The 19047-nt window shown below is 40.1% G+C and overlaps 1 protein-coding gene across 1 annotated transcript in view; it reads right to left on the bottom strand.

Annotated features, from left to right (window-relative positions):
- Positions 1-17061: 17061 nt before the first annotated feature.
- The window catches only part of Ctsv (cathepsin V), a 5528-nt gene continuing 3542 nt past the window's right edge, over positions 17062-19047 (bottom strand). Inside the window, exons 7-8 of the mRNA XM_005384704.2 lie at positions 18446-18563; positions 17062-17453 (exon numbers count right to left, since the gene is read on the bottom strand). Coding sequence (XP_005384761.1) covers positions 17354-17453; positions 18446-18563 — 218 coding nt within the window. The 3' untranslated portion in view covers positions 17062-17353. The remainder of the gene's footprint in view (positions 17454-18445; positions 18564-19047) is intronic.

Below are 19047 nucleotides of genomic sequence, written 5' to 3'. Positions count from 1 at the left end.
ATCCAGCCGAGCTGGGCCGAGGACGCGCCCGGAAGCAGGACCTTGACCTCTGCCCCCCTGGCTCGGCATCTCCGCCGGACACAACGGATCCAGCTGCGGGTCGGAGAAGAGCGTTCAGACCCGCAGGCGCCAGCCAGCTAGGCGCTCGGTGCGGAGGCGGAGGAGGACGCCCGCTGTCCCCTCTCCGCGTCGCCTGCCCGCGCGCGTCCTCTGGCTGTGCCGGGGCGGGTCAGGAACGCTTCCCGCGGTTTGGTTTCAGGGACTTCCTGCGGCCCCACCCTCTGACGTTCCCCGCCGCGTCCCTGACGACGCCAGCAGACGGAGGTTGGTTCCAGCTTCGCGGACCATCTATTCCAAAAGGATGAAATTTCCGTGTTTCCGAAGGGGCCCCTGCGCCGCGTCCTGTGCGCTTCCTTCAGGAAGGGCAGAGCATGCTTTTTCCGTTCACGGTCGACTTCGCTCATTACAGTCAAATACTCTTTTTCATTAAATACAGTTTTCTATATTAGAATCTTTAAATTTGTAATTAAGAAGCTAAATATAACTAAAGTAAGCCATCATCCCAACATTTGTCCGTTTTGTGATGAGTTTGGCAATTTGATATTTTATACTTAAGTTCTTTATTGAGCAACGCTGTGAATAGACCTTGTTATTTTTTAAATGCCTTTTTTTGGTTTAAATATATTTTGGGGCTGGAGGTGTAGTTTTAGAATGCATAAGGCCCTGGGTGCAATTCTTGGAACCGCACACAACTATATTTATTTTATTTTCTGTAATTTATATAATATATACTTTATTTCATATATAGTATATCACTTTACATTAATATATCATTATGTATAATGTTTCTTTTAAAAATTTAAATACACACCCAATTTTATTAAAATATGGCCCTGTATATAATGAAAGCTTTTTCCTTCCCATTTTCCAAATTTAAAGAGTGTTCAACGATGAATTCTACACTTCATGCTAGAGCAAACAGTGCCTTTTTGAAAACATGTTTATTACTTATTTAAAATTTGTTTTAATATTTAAAATTGCATCCTGATCCAGTTGCCTGTCAGGGCAACATGAAGCTAAGTCGTTGTTTTCCTTAACTGAATTGTAGGCTATATCATTTATTTAATCAGTCCTTTGTGATGAATATTTAGTTTGTTTTCAGTTTTTAACTGGTATAAGTATTATGCAGCACATATCATTCTTTATGCACTTTGTGTGATTATTCAGCACAAGTGCCAAAACAATAAAGTTGCCCAATTAAAATGTGTATAGATCAAAAATGTTGATAGATGCTAGTATAAAGTCTGCAGGAAAGGGGCTGGGGATTTAGCTCAGCGGCAAAAGCGCCTGCCTGGCAAGCACAAGTTAGTGAGTTCGGTTCCCGGTACCGAAGAAAAACAACAACAACAAATAATAATAAAGTCTGCAAGAAGACTGTATCACTTTATTGCTGTTTTGGGGCATTTCAACACCAGAGAGCATGCGTTCTTGATGATCGAAGAAGTGCTTAAGGTTAAACACTAAACTGTACCCCTCACTCTTTCTTTGAAAAAAAAAATGCTTAAGGAATTACTGTTCATGTTCTAATAGAGAAAATGGTCTGTACATATACTCATTTAACATGTATGAAAACTTACTGTGTGAAAGGCCTCGTTTTGATGATGGAATAAATACCAAAACTTCACTTGTGTCCCACACTCTAATATCCTGTTCCTTAGCATTTACATCCTCCTATGTGCCATTCGTAGAAGTCCATCTGTATAATTCTCCTCCAGAGGCTCTAATGTTCTAATTATTGTATATTCTTTCTTTCCCCAGACTTATCTGTCAACTAATTGAGCATTTGTCATGAAATAGTATGAGGCACATCTGTATCCACACAAAGTGAACAACCAAATATGTCTCCCAGAACTCTACCTCTAGCAGGATTTATGTTTACCACAGTGATTCCAGGGCCTCCACTGAGTGGAACCACAATACCATAGTCATTCACTTCTAGATGATACACCATACCTTGCATATGTATCTATAAACCAGGGTGCAGAAAGGCACAGTGGTGTACACATGTAACCCCTGTACTCTGGGAGGCTGAACCAGGAAGAACACAAATTTGAGCCCAGTCTGGGCAACTTAGTGACTTAATTAGACCCTGACTCAAAACAAAAATAGAAAACGGCTGAGGAGGTAGCTCAGTGTAATGCCCTGGGTTCCATTCCCAGTACAGGGGGGAAATAATTCTGGGTGCTTTCACTCCTCTCTGTTGAGTGCTTACAGTGGTCTCCCCATAGGACCATAAGATATGCTCAGGGTCATGTGCTGAGGCAGAAGGAATGTATACTCTGTGAGTGAGCCACTTGTTTAAATAGTTGTACTTGGATCCTATTTTTTTCTGGTCTACTATTTACCATTTCATTTAACAAAAGGGATAGCTTTGTGCACATCCAGTATTTTGATTCAGTGTGATGACAAAAATTCATGATGGGGCTGGGGATTTAGCTCAGTGGCACAGCGCCTGCCTGGCAAGCATGAGGTCATGAGTTCGATTCCCAGTACAGGAAAAAAAAAATTCATGATGGATATTTTTGTTCGCATAATCACTGGCAACCCATGTTAAGGAGTTAAATTTCCATCGGTTATCAGTAGCAAACCAGAAACTACTATTCAAATGGAGGATATTACATGAGGTGAAGGCATACCTTCTCCAAATCCCTAGAACTCTTCAGCTGTGGGTCTTCTACCTCACGAACATGGTATGTCTCCATTTACACAGGTCTTTTCTTTTTTTAACCAGTATTTTATATTTTATTAGTCATAGTGAGAAGATTCCTCGGCTTTACTCCTGATCTTAAAGGAAAAATCAAGAGACTTTTGCCATTAAACGCGTTGTTCACTTTAGTTATTTTGTAATTCCTCTTTATCAGGCTGAGAAAATTCCCTTCTGTTGCAAGTTTGTTGAGAGTTATGGTCATGAATCGCTGTTGGCCTTGGTTACAGGCCTCTTCTGCATCAACAGATACAACTGGTTTTTTGCTGTTGTTTCCTTAGGCTATCAACTGCAGATGGCATTGGTTGATTTTCAAGTATTGAAATTGTCTTGCATTTGCAGAACATATTTATGGATATGGTTTACTTGTATTTTGTTGAGAACTTCCTAAGAAAAACTTTTTTTGTGTTGTCCTTGTTGGACTTTGATATCAGGACCATGCTGGATCTTGTGAAATGAACTGGGGAGTGTACCCTCCACATTAGTGTTCTGGAAGAGTTTGTGTTAAGTTTATGTTATTTGACCTTTAAATGTTTGGTAGACTTCACCAGGGAAGACACCTGAGCCTGGAGGTTTCCTTTGCCAGCATATTTTTTATACAAATTCAGTTTCTTTAATATAGGCGTACGTAAGTTGCCCATTTCATCCTCGGTGAGTTTTGTTAGTTTGTAATCTTCAAAGAGCTGGACAATTTTGTCTAAATTGTTGAATTTCTGTATATAAGTCTGATCATATTATTCTCTTATTCTTTGGCTTCTATAGTGAAAACCACCCTTTCATCCCTGATGTTGGTTATTTGTACCTTTCTTTTATCCTTATTACCCCTGCTAGCTAGCTGATTATCAATTTTATTTACATATTGTTTAAAACCCATAACTTTTTATTTAATTTTCCATTTGCTTACCATGTTTTCCATTTTCTCTATTTCTGCTGCTTATAATTTCCATTCTTCTAGTTTTCCATTTATTTTGTACTTCTTTGTCTATTTCTTATGGCAGAAGCTTAGCTTGATGATCTGAGACTTTTCCTTTTGTAAGAGAAATATTGCTTGGAATTGCTCTACAAATACTGCTTCTAAAGCTGCACCTAAAAATGTTTGCTGTGTTTTTGCTTTCACTCAGGTTTTTTCTGAGGCATTTTTTATTTCCTTCCCTTGTATCTTTTATGGCTATTATGGATTGTGTTTAGATGTCCCCCCAAAACCTCATGCGGTCATTGGTGAGGCTTTTTCAAAGGTGGCTGGATCTAGAGTATGTGATGCTGGGACTGATTCATGGTGCAAAGCTAGAATGAAGGGCAGTAGGATTAAGGGTGTGAGTGTTACCCACCCTAAGTAACCTGGACAAGAGAAGGGATAGAAAGAGCTATGGTCATCCCTTGTTCCTTTGCTACCTTCTGCCTGCCACAAACAGTTTCTCCTCTGTGATGCCTGTCTGCCAGGCTACCCTGCCTTTGAGCCAGCTGATTATGGACTGAAACCTCTACAAACTGTGAACTGAATAAACATTTCCCCCCTTTAACTTTGAGTATTGGGTATTTTGTCTCAGCAGTGACAGAAAAGTAACTAAGACAATGACTGTCTGAGTTTCTATCAGTTACCAAGAGAGGAGATTTGAAGTCTCAGATTGTAATTGTGGATTAGTCTATTTCTCATTTTAGCTTTGTCTGATTTTGCTTCATCAGTTGTGAGGGCCTGGGAAACTTCTACTGGGCTTCCCTTCTGAGAATAGAAGGCTGACCAATAGGAAACAGAAAACCTTTTATAACATCAGCCTTGTTCCCGCAAGAGCCAAATAGAAAAGCCACACTTGACCACCTGATCAGTGTTCCTTGGGCTGACCTTTTGACCACCCCTGCAAGAGCAGGTGGCACTTACCTAAATTTGCCAGGGCAGCAGTGAAGGAACTGAGGTTCCATTCTGTGCCCCAAAATGGCAGGGCCCTGACTCCCCATGAGGGTGGTATTGGAGTGCTCAAGTGTTGAGCTGAGTCTCAGTCCCCACCTGGCATCAGATAAGGCAGAACAAGGCCGCGTTGGCTGCACCTAGGGTTCACTGCTCTGGCCTGTGTCACTCAAGGAGGCAGAGCAGGTGGTGGAAGGACAGAGAGGTGACACTCTGCTTGCTCCTTCCCCAATGTCAGTGACCCTCCACCACTACCCACAGTGACAAAGTGACAAAGTGGTGTGAGTCTGCCTTCTCCTGCTCTTCCCTCCTCTAGCTCCTTCTTGACAGTTGGCCTGCAGAGAGTCAATCCACAGCCCTATGCAGAGTCCCTGGGGGGGTGTGACTCAGTGCCCCACTTTGCCCACAAAGTGGACTGTGAGGAAAGGCTTGAACTTTCACCTCACCCATTGGCAACAGTGTAATGGAAGTCAGTGCCCCACTTTTTGCCAGGTTAAGTCCAGCAGAAAACTGAACAATCACACCCACCTGACCCTTGCTAAAAAAAGACAAATAGGAACCACAGTCTTATAATATAACATATGGAATAGATAGGATACAATTTAAAAAATACTTATCATATCAAGAATCAGGAAAATTGCAACCATAACGAAAAAAGACAATCAATAGACACCAAAACCAAGATTAGTCAGATATCAGATATTAGCATTATTGGATGCAGCAAAATGCAGTGGCATATGCTAATAATCCCAGCTACTCACGAGGATGGAGCAGGAAGGTCACAAGTTCATGCTTAGCTTGGGCAACTTAGAGAAATTCCTTCTCAAAATAAATGAATAAATATAAAAAATAAATAAGCAATTACAATCTTTGGAGTATAAATAAAAATTTTAAAATCTCATCCAAGTACAAATTAGAAAATTTGCCAGGGATGGTGGCATATGCCTGTAATCCCAGCATTCAAAAGGCTGAGGCAGGGGGCTGGGGATTTAGCTCAGCGGCAAAGCGTCTGCCTGGCAAGCGCAAGGTCGTGAGTTCGGTTCCCGGTACCGGAGAAAAACCAAAAAAAAACCAAAAAAAAAAAAAGGCTGAGGCAGAAGAATCTCCAGGAGTTTGAGGCCACCCTGAACTACATAGTAAGACCCTGTCTCAAATATATATAAATACATATGTATTTTATATATATAAATATTTTATTTATTTATTTATTTATATATATTTCACATGAAGTGGAAATTAGAGAATTGAAACATATAATAACCAAAATAAAATCTACTGAATTAACTAGGTAGTATAGTGGCCATAATAGAGAATAGAATCTGAACCTGAAGAATTAACCCAATTTAGGCAGAAGGAGGTGAGGAGACAAAAAAAGAAAAAAAGAATTTACCCAGTGTGAGCAAAAGGAGGAAAAAGACTCAAGAAAAAAAAAAAAAAACCAATGCTGTAATGTAAGTCAGTTCTTGGACAGCAAACCTCTGTCAATCCTTTTACATCCAACTGACCATGTTGTACCTGCAATCTGTCCTACTGTGTTTAGACCATTTACATTTGGGTAATTCTGTTATATTAGGGCTGGAGTCTCCATTTTACTGTGCGTTGTTTGTGTCCTTGTTATGGTTTCTGTCTGGATGTCCCCTCAAATCCTCATGCAGTCATGGGTGCAGGCTTGTAGAGTTTGTGATTGATTCATGGTCCAATGCTGCGATTATGGTTGTGAGTGCTACACCCGCCCTGAGGTGGGTAGCTTGCATACAATCTAAGGGAGGGAAAGAGGCTTGTTCTTCCTGCTGCCACTCCTCCCTTCTGCTCTTGTTGCTTTTTCCGTCTTCCACCACTATGAAGTGTTGCCCTCTGCCATGTGCCACTCTGCCTTGGAGCCAGCTGAGTATGGACTGAAACCTCCACAGACTGTGAGCTAAATAACCTTTCCTTCCTTAATTTTGGGCACCAGGTACTTTGTCTCTGCAATGAGAGAAAAATAACCAAGACAGTCCTTCATTTGTTTTTCCTATTTACCTTTTCTTACCTTTCTGTGGATCATTTGAACATTTCTTAGGAATCTACCTTGATTTTTTGATAGTGTTCTTTTGTATCATTTCTTATCATTTGCTCTAGTTATTAAAACAGACATGGAACTAACTTATCACAGTCTGCTAATATTGAAGCTTACCCAATTCTGGGTAAGTTTAAAAACCATACTGCCTTTTAGGTCCCTTTACTCTTTCTGCATTTAAAAATATAATCTTTGTTACATTTGCTCCTTTCACATTGAACAACACATTAGATGCACAATTTTTTGAGATAGGGTCTCACTATGTAGTTCATGCTGGTCTTGAACTCACTATGTAACCCAAATTGGCCTTGAACTTTTGGCAATACTACTGCATCAGCCGCCCTAATGCAGGGATTATAGGCATGCAGCACCATACCTACCTGTACAGCACAGTTTTTGCTTCAGTGATCAAATATGATTTGAGAAATTCATGAGAGCTTAAATGCTTGTTTATAATTACCCAAGTGTTCTTTCCTTTTCTGAATTTCCAAGCTTTTCTGTTTTGGAACATCTACTAGCTATATTTTATGAGTGAATTTGCTAGCGTAAAACTCTTAGTTTTTCATCTCATAGTGTCATGATTTGTTTTTTTGTTTTGGTATGTTTTGTGTTTTGAGACAGGATCTCACTATGTAGTCCAGGCTGGCCTTGAACTCACTATGTAGCACAGGCTTGAATTTGCAGTGATCCTTCTGCCTCAGTCTCTCAATCGCTAGGATGACAAATGTGTACCACCACACCCGCAATGACATGATTTTTTAATATTTTCATGGGTACAGAATTCAGTGCTTGAAAACTGCTTTTGTTTCTTCTGGCCAAGTTTCAGGTAACAGAGTTGTCACTTGATGTTCCCATTATGTGATTTTTCTGTTTGGTGCTTTCCAAAAAAAATTTTTTTGGGGGGTCCTTAGTTTTCAAAAATTGAGTTAGGATGTTTCTTTGCATAAATTTCTTAGGGCTTATCATGTACGGTGATGACAGGCTGGCCTTGAACTTGTAGCTCAGGCTGGCCTCAAACTCTCAGTGATTCTTGTGCTTCAGACTCCCAAGTGCTGGGATTATAGGCGTGCATCATGCCTGGCTAAAAATAATTCTTTTTAAGAATACAGTTAAAATGTTTTCTTCTGTTGAGTTGGATGGCATACATCTATAATTCCAGCACTCCGCAGGCTGAGGCAGGAGAATCCCTGGGAGTTTGAAGTCATCCTGGATGACATAAAGAGTTCAAAGTCTCTTGGACTACAGAACAAGGCCATGTCTCAAACATTGTTTTTCTTCCTCATACTACACTTGCATCACTTATATTTACATACACTTTTAAATACATTTTAACAGCTGAGCATGGTGGCACATGCCTATAAGCCTAGCATTCTGAAGGCTGAGGCTAGGCTGGGCTACATAAAGAGTTCAAGGCCAGTCTAAACCATTTATATAGCAAGACCCTGTCTCAAAAAACCAACCAAACAAAAAATCCCAACTTTAATAGACATGAATATATTTACTCCCAGCACAAGACTTTGCATGTGTGCATAATTCTTTTCATTCTATTAATTTTAGTCTTTTTAGGGTGGGAAATCCTTCTCTATTTCTCCTTTTGAATAGTGGTGCTTTTACTCCAAGTGCGCACACCCCAAAGTAGGCACATGACTCAGGCAGGGTCAAGCAGCACTGGCCCCAGACACACCTGGGAAAATAATTTTCTGTTAGTTGGGATTGAACCTAGGGTCTTCACTTTTGAGCTGCTTCCCCACCGCTCCACCCCTTTTTTGAGACTGGGTCTTCTTAGACTGGTAAATTGCCCAGAGTGGGCTCAAATTTTTAACCAGCTTTGGTAATCATTTTCTTATAGGGCATGCTGGTTAATGGGGTCTTGGCTTAACCCCAATCTCCTAACGGCTTAAATAGAAGAGACCAGTAGTGTGATTTTGGGGTCTTCCAGGAAAGGCAGAACAAATTCTTAATCTTAGGAATAAAGACAAAGAGCTCCACTGTACTGCCCGTATTTGTTTGGTTCTCAAACAAAGGAAGGGGATACTGAGGCAAGATGGGAACTGAGCAGGACTTTGGGAGGTCAGTTCAAAGACTTCTCCCAGCAGTACTCTGCCAATTAAGAGAACTGTTTGATCTCTGAGTGTGGCAGCTTTATTACTGTGGAATAGGGGTTGTCAGCAGCCATGTCCTCGTCTACCTCAGCTGTGGTGTTACCTTGACTTCAGAGCACTGTGCACGTGCTCTTTTGCAACACAGCCAGAGGTCCCTGTGCTCAGCAACTTAACCCTGTACAGCCTGGTCTCCTACAGCTGGTGTTCACAGGGGGCCTGAGGAATTTGTTCCAGAGCTGCATTTGCTTAGCAAAGTTTTTAATTAAGTTTCATGTGTGTTGAGGGGGCTTAATAAGGTGGGGTGCCTTTGTGTGTGTTCACATGGTAAAGGTGGGGGACATAAAAAGACTTCAGATGTTTCATGTACATGTAACAAATCTCATGACAAATGGAACCCCAGTTCCATAGTGTTGTGAAATTTTGGGGTACTGGAGTCTTCTGGAGGTGGTCTCTAGGTTCTTTCTGTCCTGAGGAAAGAATTGGTCAAGATAAGCACAAACAGTACCAAGGTTTTATTAAACATAGGAAAAGAAACAGGCTCTGCTGAGTAAGTTTGGTCCAGGTAAAAGTAGGAAAAGAAGTGCAGCCTACTGCATAAAGGTGGGTCACCATACAAGAGAGAAGACAGTCAGGTATGGTGTTGCATGACTATCATCCCAGCATGCAGGAGGCTGAGGCAGAAGATTGCTGCAAGTCAGAAGCCAGCCTGGGCTATCCAGTGAGTTCAGGGCCAGTTTGAGCTCCATAATGAGACCATGTCTCAAGAAAACAAACAGAAAGACCACAGTGGCAAAAACAAAGAGGAGGAGATAACAGTCATAAATATGTATGTGCCAAATATCAATATACCCAACTATGTAAAACAAACACTAATAGATATGAAAAATATAAGCACTGATACAATTATAATTGGGGACCTCTATATCCCACTGTCATGAATAGATCAACTACTCAAAAAATCAGCAAAGAAATATCAGAGCTGAACCAAACTTTTGGACAAATGGACTTTGTAGCTATTACAGATTATTCCACCCAAATACAGAATACAAATTCTCCTCAGCAGCACATGGAACTTTTTCCAAAATAGAACACATCCTAGCTCATAGAACATGAGTAAATGCAAAGAAATTGAAATTATCCCATACATATTATTAGATCATAGTGCAATGAAATTGGAAACCAATGGTAAAACAAACCATAAGAACTACATAAACATGAGAAAATAATGCCTTCCTGAACAACAAATGGATCACAATAAAATTAAAGAAGAAGTTATACAGTTTCTATAATTGAATGATAATGCCAATATGACATATTGGAACTTATGCAATGAGAGCAGTCCTACAAGGGAAATTTATGGTGGTGAATTCTCAGATCAGAAAAACAGAGCAAGCTCAAATAAATAACATAATGCTGAACCTCAAGCTTCTAGAAAAAGAAGAGCAAGTTAAACCAAAAGCACATATGAAGGAGGAAATTATAAATACCAAACCAGAAATTAAAGCAATTAAGACTAAGAAAACAATACAAAGAATCAACGAATCAAAGAGTTGGTTCTTTGTAAGATTAAATAAAATAAACAAACACTTAGCCAACCTTATTTTTTAAAAAAGGACCCAAGAATCAATGGATCAGTGGAACAACTCTAAGCACACTCAGCTACCTTACCTTTGACAAAGGGGTCAAATCCCTTCACCAGAAGAAAGCCAGCCTCTTTAAGAAACAGTGCTGGGAAAACTGACTTTCCACATGCCAAAAAGTGAACCTAGACTCGAATCTCTCACCATGCACTAACTAAAATCAATATGAATCAAAAGTTTAAATACTAAAACCAGAAACATTTAATCTGCTGGAAGATAGAATAGGTAAAACTCTCACAAAAATTAACAACTGGGATAACATCAAGTTAAAAAACCTTTTGCACAGCAAAAGAAACCACCAACAGAGTAAAGAGACAACCCACAGAATGGGAAAAAAATACCAGCTATTCCTCAGATAAAGGACTAATATCTAGAATAAAGAACTCAAAAAAAAAAAAAAAAAAAATCAGACATCCCAAACTTAAAGATCCAATCCGAAATGGGCATCTGAAATGAATAGACATTTCTCAGATGAAGTAGAAATGCCAAATATGTGAAAAATACTGAACATCACTTGTCATTCAAGAAATGTAAATTAGAACAACACTGAGATTCCATCTCACCCCAGAAAGAATGGCTATCATCAGGAAATCAACCAATAATGCTGGTGAGGCTATGGAGGGAAAGGAACCCTTCTCCATTGCTGTGGGAGTGTAAACTGGCACAACCACTATGGAAATCAGTATGGAGTTTCCCCAAAAAACTAAAACTAGGGATTTCATTTGACCAGGCTGTTCCCTTTCTAGGTATCTTCTCAAAGAGTTACAAGCATCATACCACAGAGATATATGCAAACTCATGTTTACAACAGCACAATTCATAATAGCTAAGTCTGGAAAGAGCCCATATGCCCATCAACAGATGAACAAAGAAAATGTAGTGTTTTTATTCAGTGGGGTATTACTTTGCCATAAAGAAAGTAAATGAGTCATTTGGAGGAAAATGGATGTACTGCAAGGCCATAATCTTAAGTGAAATAAATCAGACATTCAAGTGTAAGTATCATTGTTTCTCTTACGTGAGAAACCCAAAGCGTAAAAGAGGAGCATAATGGAGGATAGACCCTGAGAAGTAGGAAGAACATGTTCAAATGGGAAGGGGAAAATGAAGGGGAAAGGGGGAGGGGAAGGAAGGGAAATGGAAAAAAAGAATGGAAACAAAGATTTTGTAAAATGGGGAGTAGAAGAGAGTTGAAGGGAGGGGAGGGGAATGGGAGAAAAGAGAATTAAGATATATTATGTACAGGTACAAATTCTCTATGATGAATGTAATCAATGTGTATGACAAATATGTATGAATGAAATATAAAGTTAAAAAAATATAATGATCAACCGGAAAAAAAATTTAGTGTGATCTGTGGACTTAGTGGGACATTTGATTTGTTTTCTTGTTCGTAACAAGAAAGAGGCTGAGATGCACTGAGTAAGCATTTAGAAATTTTAGAAATCTGAGTGTAGTGGCACACTGTAATCCCAACACTTGGGAGGCTGAGGCAGGAGGATCACCACGAGTTTGAGGCCAGCCTGGGCTACACAGTCCAGGCCAGCCTGAACTACATAGCAAGACCTTGTCTTAAAAAAAAAAAAGTGACACTGAGTCATGCCTGGGCCACATTGGAGCCATCTAGCCAGAGGTAGATCTTGTATCTGCTGTAGGAATGACAGAATGATCTGAGTAGTTTCTCTCAAAATCTCAGGAACATATATCCTTCAGATCAGAGACTTTACTTTTCCAAGTTATCTAAAGACCCTTTCAGCTTGATGTCACGGTGCATACCTGTAATCCCAATACTCAGGAAGCTGAGGCAGGGGATCAACATGAGTTTGAGACCAACCTAGCTATGATGAGTCCCAGAACAACCTGAACCACATAGGGAGACCCTGTCTCAAGAAAAAACAAAACACCCCAAAAAACAGATCCTCCATCTTCTCATCTCTTTTCCTTTAACAAGTTATTTTCTTGAACTGCATACTTTTAAATCTATTAATTCATGAAAATAATGCATGTTGACTATTTCTAAATTGAAATACTACCGCACACAGAGAAAGTGCCCCTTTAATCACTGCCAAGTAGCATATTTACTTTATGAACACTTAAAAGGTACCTACAGGACTGTTTTTAAGCATCTGTTTAAAAATTGTGCTAAATGATCCATACCACTGTATGTAACACCTGGGGAGGAATGTACACCACACCATGCCACGTTATCTGTGCCACTGCTCTGCTGGAACACACAGCTCCTGGAGATCCTTCACCCAGCAACAGTAAAAGAACTAAATAATGGAGTTTAAAATAAAAGAAGACTATTTGAAGATGAGGGGAAGAAGGAAGCGAGAGATGGCAGACAGCTACTCTGGATGAGCTGGGAGCATTCGAAAGGGAAATACTCCTGGATTCTTGCTGGCAGCTCCTTTTTATTGGGGTCTTTGTCCCACACAGGTTCCTGAAATCTGATTGGCTCCCTAGCTTGTCTTTCATTCTAACCTTGGATTTCTTCTGGACAGGACTTTTTCGTCCTTTGGGGGAGGGTAAGATTATGGGGGGTGGGTCTTCAGGACAGGTACTTTAGGGTTAAGGATTTTAAAAGGGGAGGTTTATGGATTTGTTTGTTTTGAGACAGAGTCTTGCTATGTAGCCCAGGCTGGGCTCAAACTCAGCAATCCTCCTGCCTCAGCCTCTGGAGTACTGGGATTACAGGTGTGCGTCACCACACCTGGCTCGCAATACTTTTGTTAATTACACTACCTAGGACCTTCCTGGTCCTGAGTTTCTTCTTCATTCTTTTTTTTTTTTTTCTGGTACCGGGAATCGAACTCACGACCTTTCACTTGCCAGGCAGGCACTGTGCCAGTAAGCTAAATTCCCAGCCCCTTTCATTCTTTTCCTTTGTCTAATACTAGTTTAGTCTGCAAAGGCAGAAGCTGCCTTAGGATTTTCTATTAATTCAGTAAAACTCAATTAGGCCTTTATTCTCTCTTTTCCCTAGCTATGGGGACCCCTGTCCCTACATGTACACTTTCTTTTTTCCACTAAAAATTGTATTTCACAAGAAGGACTATGTGTTTCTTTTGCCACAATAAGATCCATTGACTAACTGTCTCACCACTCCTTTAGCAGACTCTCTCAATTCTCTCTCTCTCTCTCTGTTTATTCTCTTCAAAGTCATGTCAGTATAGGCAGCTAAGTTAGGTAGAAATATTACAGGCACTCAGACAGAGCTAGGCCCCTGAAGGAAGTGCAGAAGATGAAAACACATTACAACTTGTGGTTGGAGGCGCATTCATTAAAGGCTAGGCCAGCAAAGATGAAGTGACTACACCTACTTACCTAGGGATAAACAATGATTGATATTCTAAATAGGGTAGTCACTATCTCCCTAGGGATAAACAGGAATGACTGATATTCTAAATGGCTTATTAATCACTTTGGTGTGTGACAAAGACCTTGACCCATCCCTCCCAGGAAGGGTCCCTGACCCCTCCCTTGGAGTTAAGGTCCTTGTTCTTTCCATGCCCACCTGCTATGGATCTTGCTTCCCCATTGGATCCCTATTACCTAGGCAAGTACCCTTGTAATCTTATTGATCAAAGTTTTGCCCTACCTTATGATTTCATACCCACCTCATGATTTTGCTCTATAAATCTTCCCCTGAGAAGTGGGTGTGAGGGCAACCCACTTCTGCATTCCCTTCTGCCTTAGACAGAAGCTATAGTTCCCTCAATAATTATTCCCTGTTCTTAACCTCATCTCTTAGAATTCATTCTTCAATCCTAGGGAACATGAACTAGGTGTACCAGACATCTAGTAAGTTGGGAGTTATAGTTCCCTTATATTATCTGGATTATTTGGAGGTCCTGTATCATCCCTATATCACTTAGACCGGCCCTAATTCTGAATTTTCTGGAGTCTGGTGGCAAAAGGAAATCGTGTAACATGAAGCACTTGGTAATTGTTTTGTTGCTTTCAGACGCAGTTTTGGATCAGAGAAATAGGTTCTAGATCATGGAATGTTTGGTGAATGGATGGCCTCATTCATGGAGCTCAAAGTCCTAAAGATACTTCCTGGCCCAAACCATAGGGTAGGGAGGACTTCAGGCCACAAACGGCATTTAAGAAAAACATCTCCACCCAGAATGTAATGACAACAGCAAGGATTTCCTCGGGCTGCCTTGAAATGCTAGAAAGACAAAAGGTGCAGAAAGTATTTAAAGAACACCTGTGTGTTCTAGGAGGTGGACAGTGGGAAAGCAGCAAGGACAAAGTTCCCTCAGCTTGCACATGGCTACTCTGTCACTTACTCACCTAGGTGACCCATGAAGGTACTGTGCAGACATGATTAATCTTGGCTGACACTGCATGACACATTCACTGTCCATCACATGCATGGGCCTCACCATCCAGCCAGACTTTACAGGCAAAAGAGATTTTTCTCAAGAGAAAAGAATTCTGCATCAAGACTGTGACTGTAACATTGGAACCCTGCCAGGGTTGTCAGCCATGGATTTGATATCTTACAATATTTTTGTCACACTAATCAGCAGGACATTGATTGGCTGTATGTAACTACTAAAAAACAAATGGGGAAAGTGAAAGGGGGAACCCAAGGGTTTGAATTCCAGGTAATAACCACATAAAGCACCTGAACATAGTCAGCTGCACAAGCCTGCAAACCAGGCAACCCAGAAGACTGAAGCAGGTTTGTAAATTTGAGCTCAGCCGTGTGCCACCATGCCCAGCTAAAGAATGTTTTTAGATAATGCTGTGGTTTGGAATTTCAGGTTAGTATTTTGAAGGTCTCTTAAAATTACAAAACCTTCAACTGTCTTATAATTTAAGCATGTGAAGGGTCATCTGCTTTGACAGGTCTGAAACTATTTTTTTGTGTGGTGCTGGGATCAAACTCAGGGCCTCACATATGCTAGGTATGTGCCGTCCTACTGTGCTACATCCTCAGCCCTTTTTACTTTTGTAAGGCCCAACTTGTTTCTACTCCTCACTGTCTTCACAGTGGATTATAGCTCAAATAATATGGCACCAGCCCATCAACTGCATTTTTTCATGTGACTGGAAACAAACCTACAAAAGCACAGGTTTTACACTTCTATACACACATGTACGCACACACTGGCTTAGCCTGCAGGATAGTTTTTAAAAACTAAAACTAACTATATTTTCTTGCAGAGCCTGGTGGCACACACCTATAATCTCAGCACTTGGAGGCTGAGGCAGGAGGATTGCCATGTGAGTTTAAGGCCATACTGAGACCATCTCAAAACCAACAAACAAAAAATAAAAATGCTTTCTGCAAAAGGTTAAATTAACACCCATAATTCACACAGAACTTGAGCATACTTCTCCCCCAGTTTTTTACATAGGCAAACACTGTTTTTATTTTTATTTCCTGTATAACTATATGCCTAGCTATTTTGTTCCCTTCTGAGTTTATTTTTAAGACAGGGATGAGGTAGCCAAATCTAAATTTGACTCAGTGACTTCTGTCCTGCCCTCCCCTTGTGATTTCGTGCCCATCTTCCAAGGCCAGGGGAGTATTCCTGTGGCACAGCCTAATCTCCTGTGGACCTTGAACACATCTATTACCAAATATCTGAGATCTGTTAATCACAACTGTTAAATTTAGTTTTGCTAACACTGAGTAGTAGCATGGGGTTTGCTGTAAGAGCATGTAGAATGTCATCAGAAACTTGACAGAACAAAACCAAAACAGCCCTGGCCATCCACCTGTATCTGGTCTGTCTTCAGGCTGCAAAGGTGTCCCTTACAATGTGATCTTCATCAAGTATCTAGATATCCTGGGTCAAAGGAAGGGATCTCCCATTCTAAAATCTTTTTTTGTTTGTTTTTGTTTTTTTCCGGTACCGGGAATCGAACTCACAACCTTGCGCTTGCCAGGCAGGCACTGTGCCGCTGAGCTAAATCCCCAGCCCCATCTAAGATCTAAATCTATGAATCTATGTATGTTGACTTTTCTAGCAAGTAAACTGTCCTGGACAGCTCATCACATCTTGTTAGATACAAGAGCTGGGGAAGTTCTGGCATTCTAGTTCACAGAAGATGACTACAGTTAACTATAACTAATTGTACATTTCAAAATACGGTAGCTATGATTTTAAAATGGTGTCACAACAAAGAAATGATAAATATTTGAGGCAACGGATATCCTTACTGGCTGGATTCAATCACTGTACAATGTAGTGTGCTAAAACATATTGCAAACCCATATATAATTAAATCAATTAAAAATAAAACTATGAAACAGAGTTGGGCTAAGCTGCATGCAATGGACAGCTGACATGAAATATTTTTTGGTTGATCTCAGATTCTTGTGTATGCTGGCCTTGAGGACATAGGCTGAAGTGATCCTTCTGCCTCAGCCTCCCAAGTAGCTGGGACTATAGATGTGCGCCACTACACACAGCTTAACTTGAAAAAGTCAAATCAACCCACATGTTTTATTATTACCCTAATGTATCACTGCCATAGAGTTATGTCTTTACAGAGTACAATTATATCTTTTGTACGTATACAAAGTCAATGCATTATAAACAGAAGTCACACTCCATATAATGAACTAATTATTTATTTTAAACTAAAATTTATTGTAATAGGTAAAGACTTATATTCTTTTAAAAAATGAAAATTAAAAGTCTTAGAATTAAGCAATAAATTTTCAATATCATACAGCTGTTTATATAACAGTAAAGCAGTGATAACCTTTTACCCTTGTAAAAATGTCACAGAATTCAAATTAGAAATTGAATCCTCAATGATTCAAGTGTTTTGTCTTACACAATAAGGGTTTGGTCAGTGTTCAGGTAAAATTCTTCTGGACATGCTGTCCTCAGTCCTCGGCCACCTTAGTCCATTGGGTCACACAGTAGGATAGCTGGCTGCGGTGGCAATGCCACAGTGGTTGTTCCTGTTTCTGGCTATTTTTACATAACCTTCTGCACCCCATTCTGTACCCCAGCTGAAATAGGAGGTTTTCCATTTTATTAAAAAAAGAGAGAGAGAGAAAGAAATATTAGTTTCATTAATAGCTAATACATAAAAAACAGTGCTTATCACATATCATGTACTACTCTTTTTTTTTTTTTTGGTACTGGGAATCAAACTCACGACCTTGTGCTTGCCAGGTAGGCACTGTGCCACTGAGCTATGTCCCTGGCCCTTTCATGTACTATACTAAGTTCTATCACAATCTAAATACACAAAATATAATTGTATTCATTCCTGTGAGTCCTTTAGAAGATAATATACTCAGGCAGAACTGGGATTCCTGTAAAATCTGTCCACAGGTTATCTTAAATTACTCTTCAATTAGTTGAGAAAATTAATTCCAACAACTTCTGAGGCCTCTGAGAACTGAGAATAAAATGTAATGGCAAGCCAAGTGTGATGGCGCATGCTTATAATCAGCACTTAGGAGGCTCAGTGAGCTCAAGGCCTGTGTGGGCTACACAGTGGAGTTCAAGGCCAGCCTTAACCATATAGCAAGACCCTGTCTCAAAAAACAGAAGCAATGGAAGAGCATCAAATGACAACAGGAAGATGGCACATAGGCTGGCGGATGCATGGATTATCCTTCAGATTTGACCAAAGAATCAGCAGAGGCAGATACTTCTGCTTGCTTTACCTTGCTGAAATACTGGAGACAGGAAAAGGAAATCAGCCCTCAATCCTACATAAAAATCCTTTTTCTAAAGTCCTTGGAGCCAAATGTTTCAGAATTGAGAAAATTTTCAGAATTTAGAAACAGTGTTACAAATACGTATGAATAATCTCAACAAGCTTGGCACAGATTCTTATAATCGAACACGAATGGGGCTGTGCTCACTCTTAGTGAGAGAAAGCTTTGACGTTTCAAAACTGAGCGTCCCTGGACTTGTATCCAAACACTGATCACAAGCAAAAATTCTCATTTCAGTTTCAAATACCAGTGCAAAATTTAGGGTTTTATACCTATTCTTGATCAGCCAATAGTCACTCTCCTCTGACTCTGACCCTTCAGCACCATAGCCAACCAACAGCACACCATGATTCAGGTCCTTGCTGCTGCAGTCTGGATCGTAATAAATACCTGGGAACATAAAATCAGCATCGGGTGAGAGGTTCCAAATGACACATGGCAATCACCCATCCTGTCATTCACAACAGGAGGGACCCTCAACATTTATTCAAGGAAATGCCATAAGCAAATTCTATATAAGAACATAGTAATGGCTGATAAAGAGTCAACCTCTATTCACCAGAGATCAAATTATGAAATTAATGAGAAGGAAACCAAGAGATTGGGGGATGGTTAAAAAAAAAAAAAATGTACCAACTCCCTAAGATGAATGTAACCATTATGCAAACATGTACTAATAAAAATTAAAAATTGAAATCTATGAAATTCATTAAGTCCCAAGATAATTTCTACTAAGGAAACACAAATGTAAAACATGAGACCAATTGCTGATTGCTAAGGTGATTTAGGCATTCATCTCTAAGCCAAAATACCAGTAGTTCCCTTCTAACTTTAAGATGTCAGTCTAAAGAAATTGAGCGCCCCACACACCCTC

Source organism: Chinchilla lanigera, unplaced genomic scaffold (genome assembly GCF_000276665.1).
Source record: "Chinchilla lanigera isolate Chin_1 unplaced genomic scaffold, ChiLan1.0 scaffold00021, whole genome shotgun sequence".
Classification (NCBI taxonomy): domain Eukaryota; kingdom Metazoa; phylum Chordata; class Mammalia; order Rodentia; family Chinchillidae; genus Chinchilla; species Chinchilla lanigera.
This window is presented reverse-complemented; position numbering and strand designations above follow the sequence as displayed.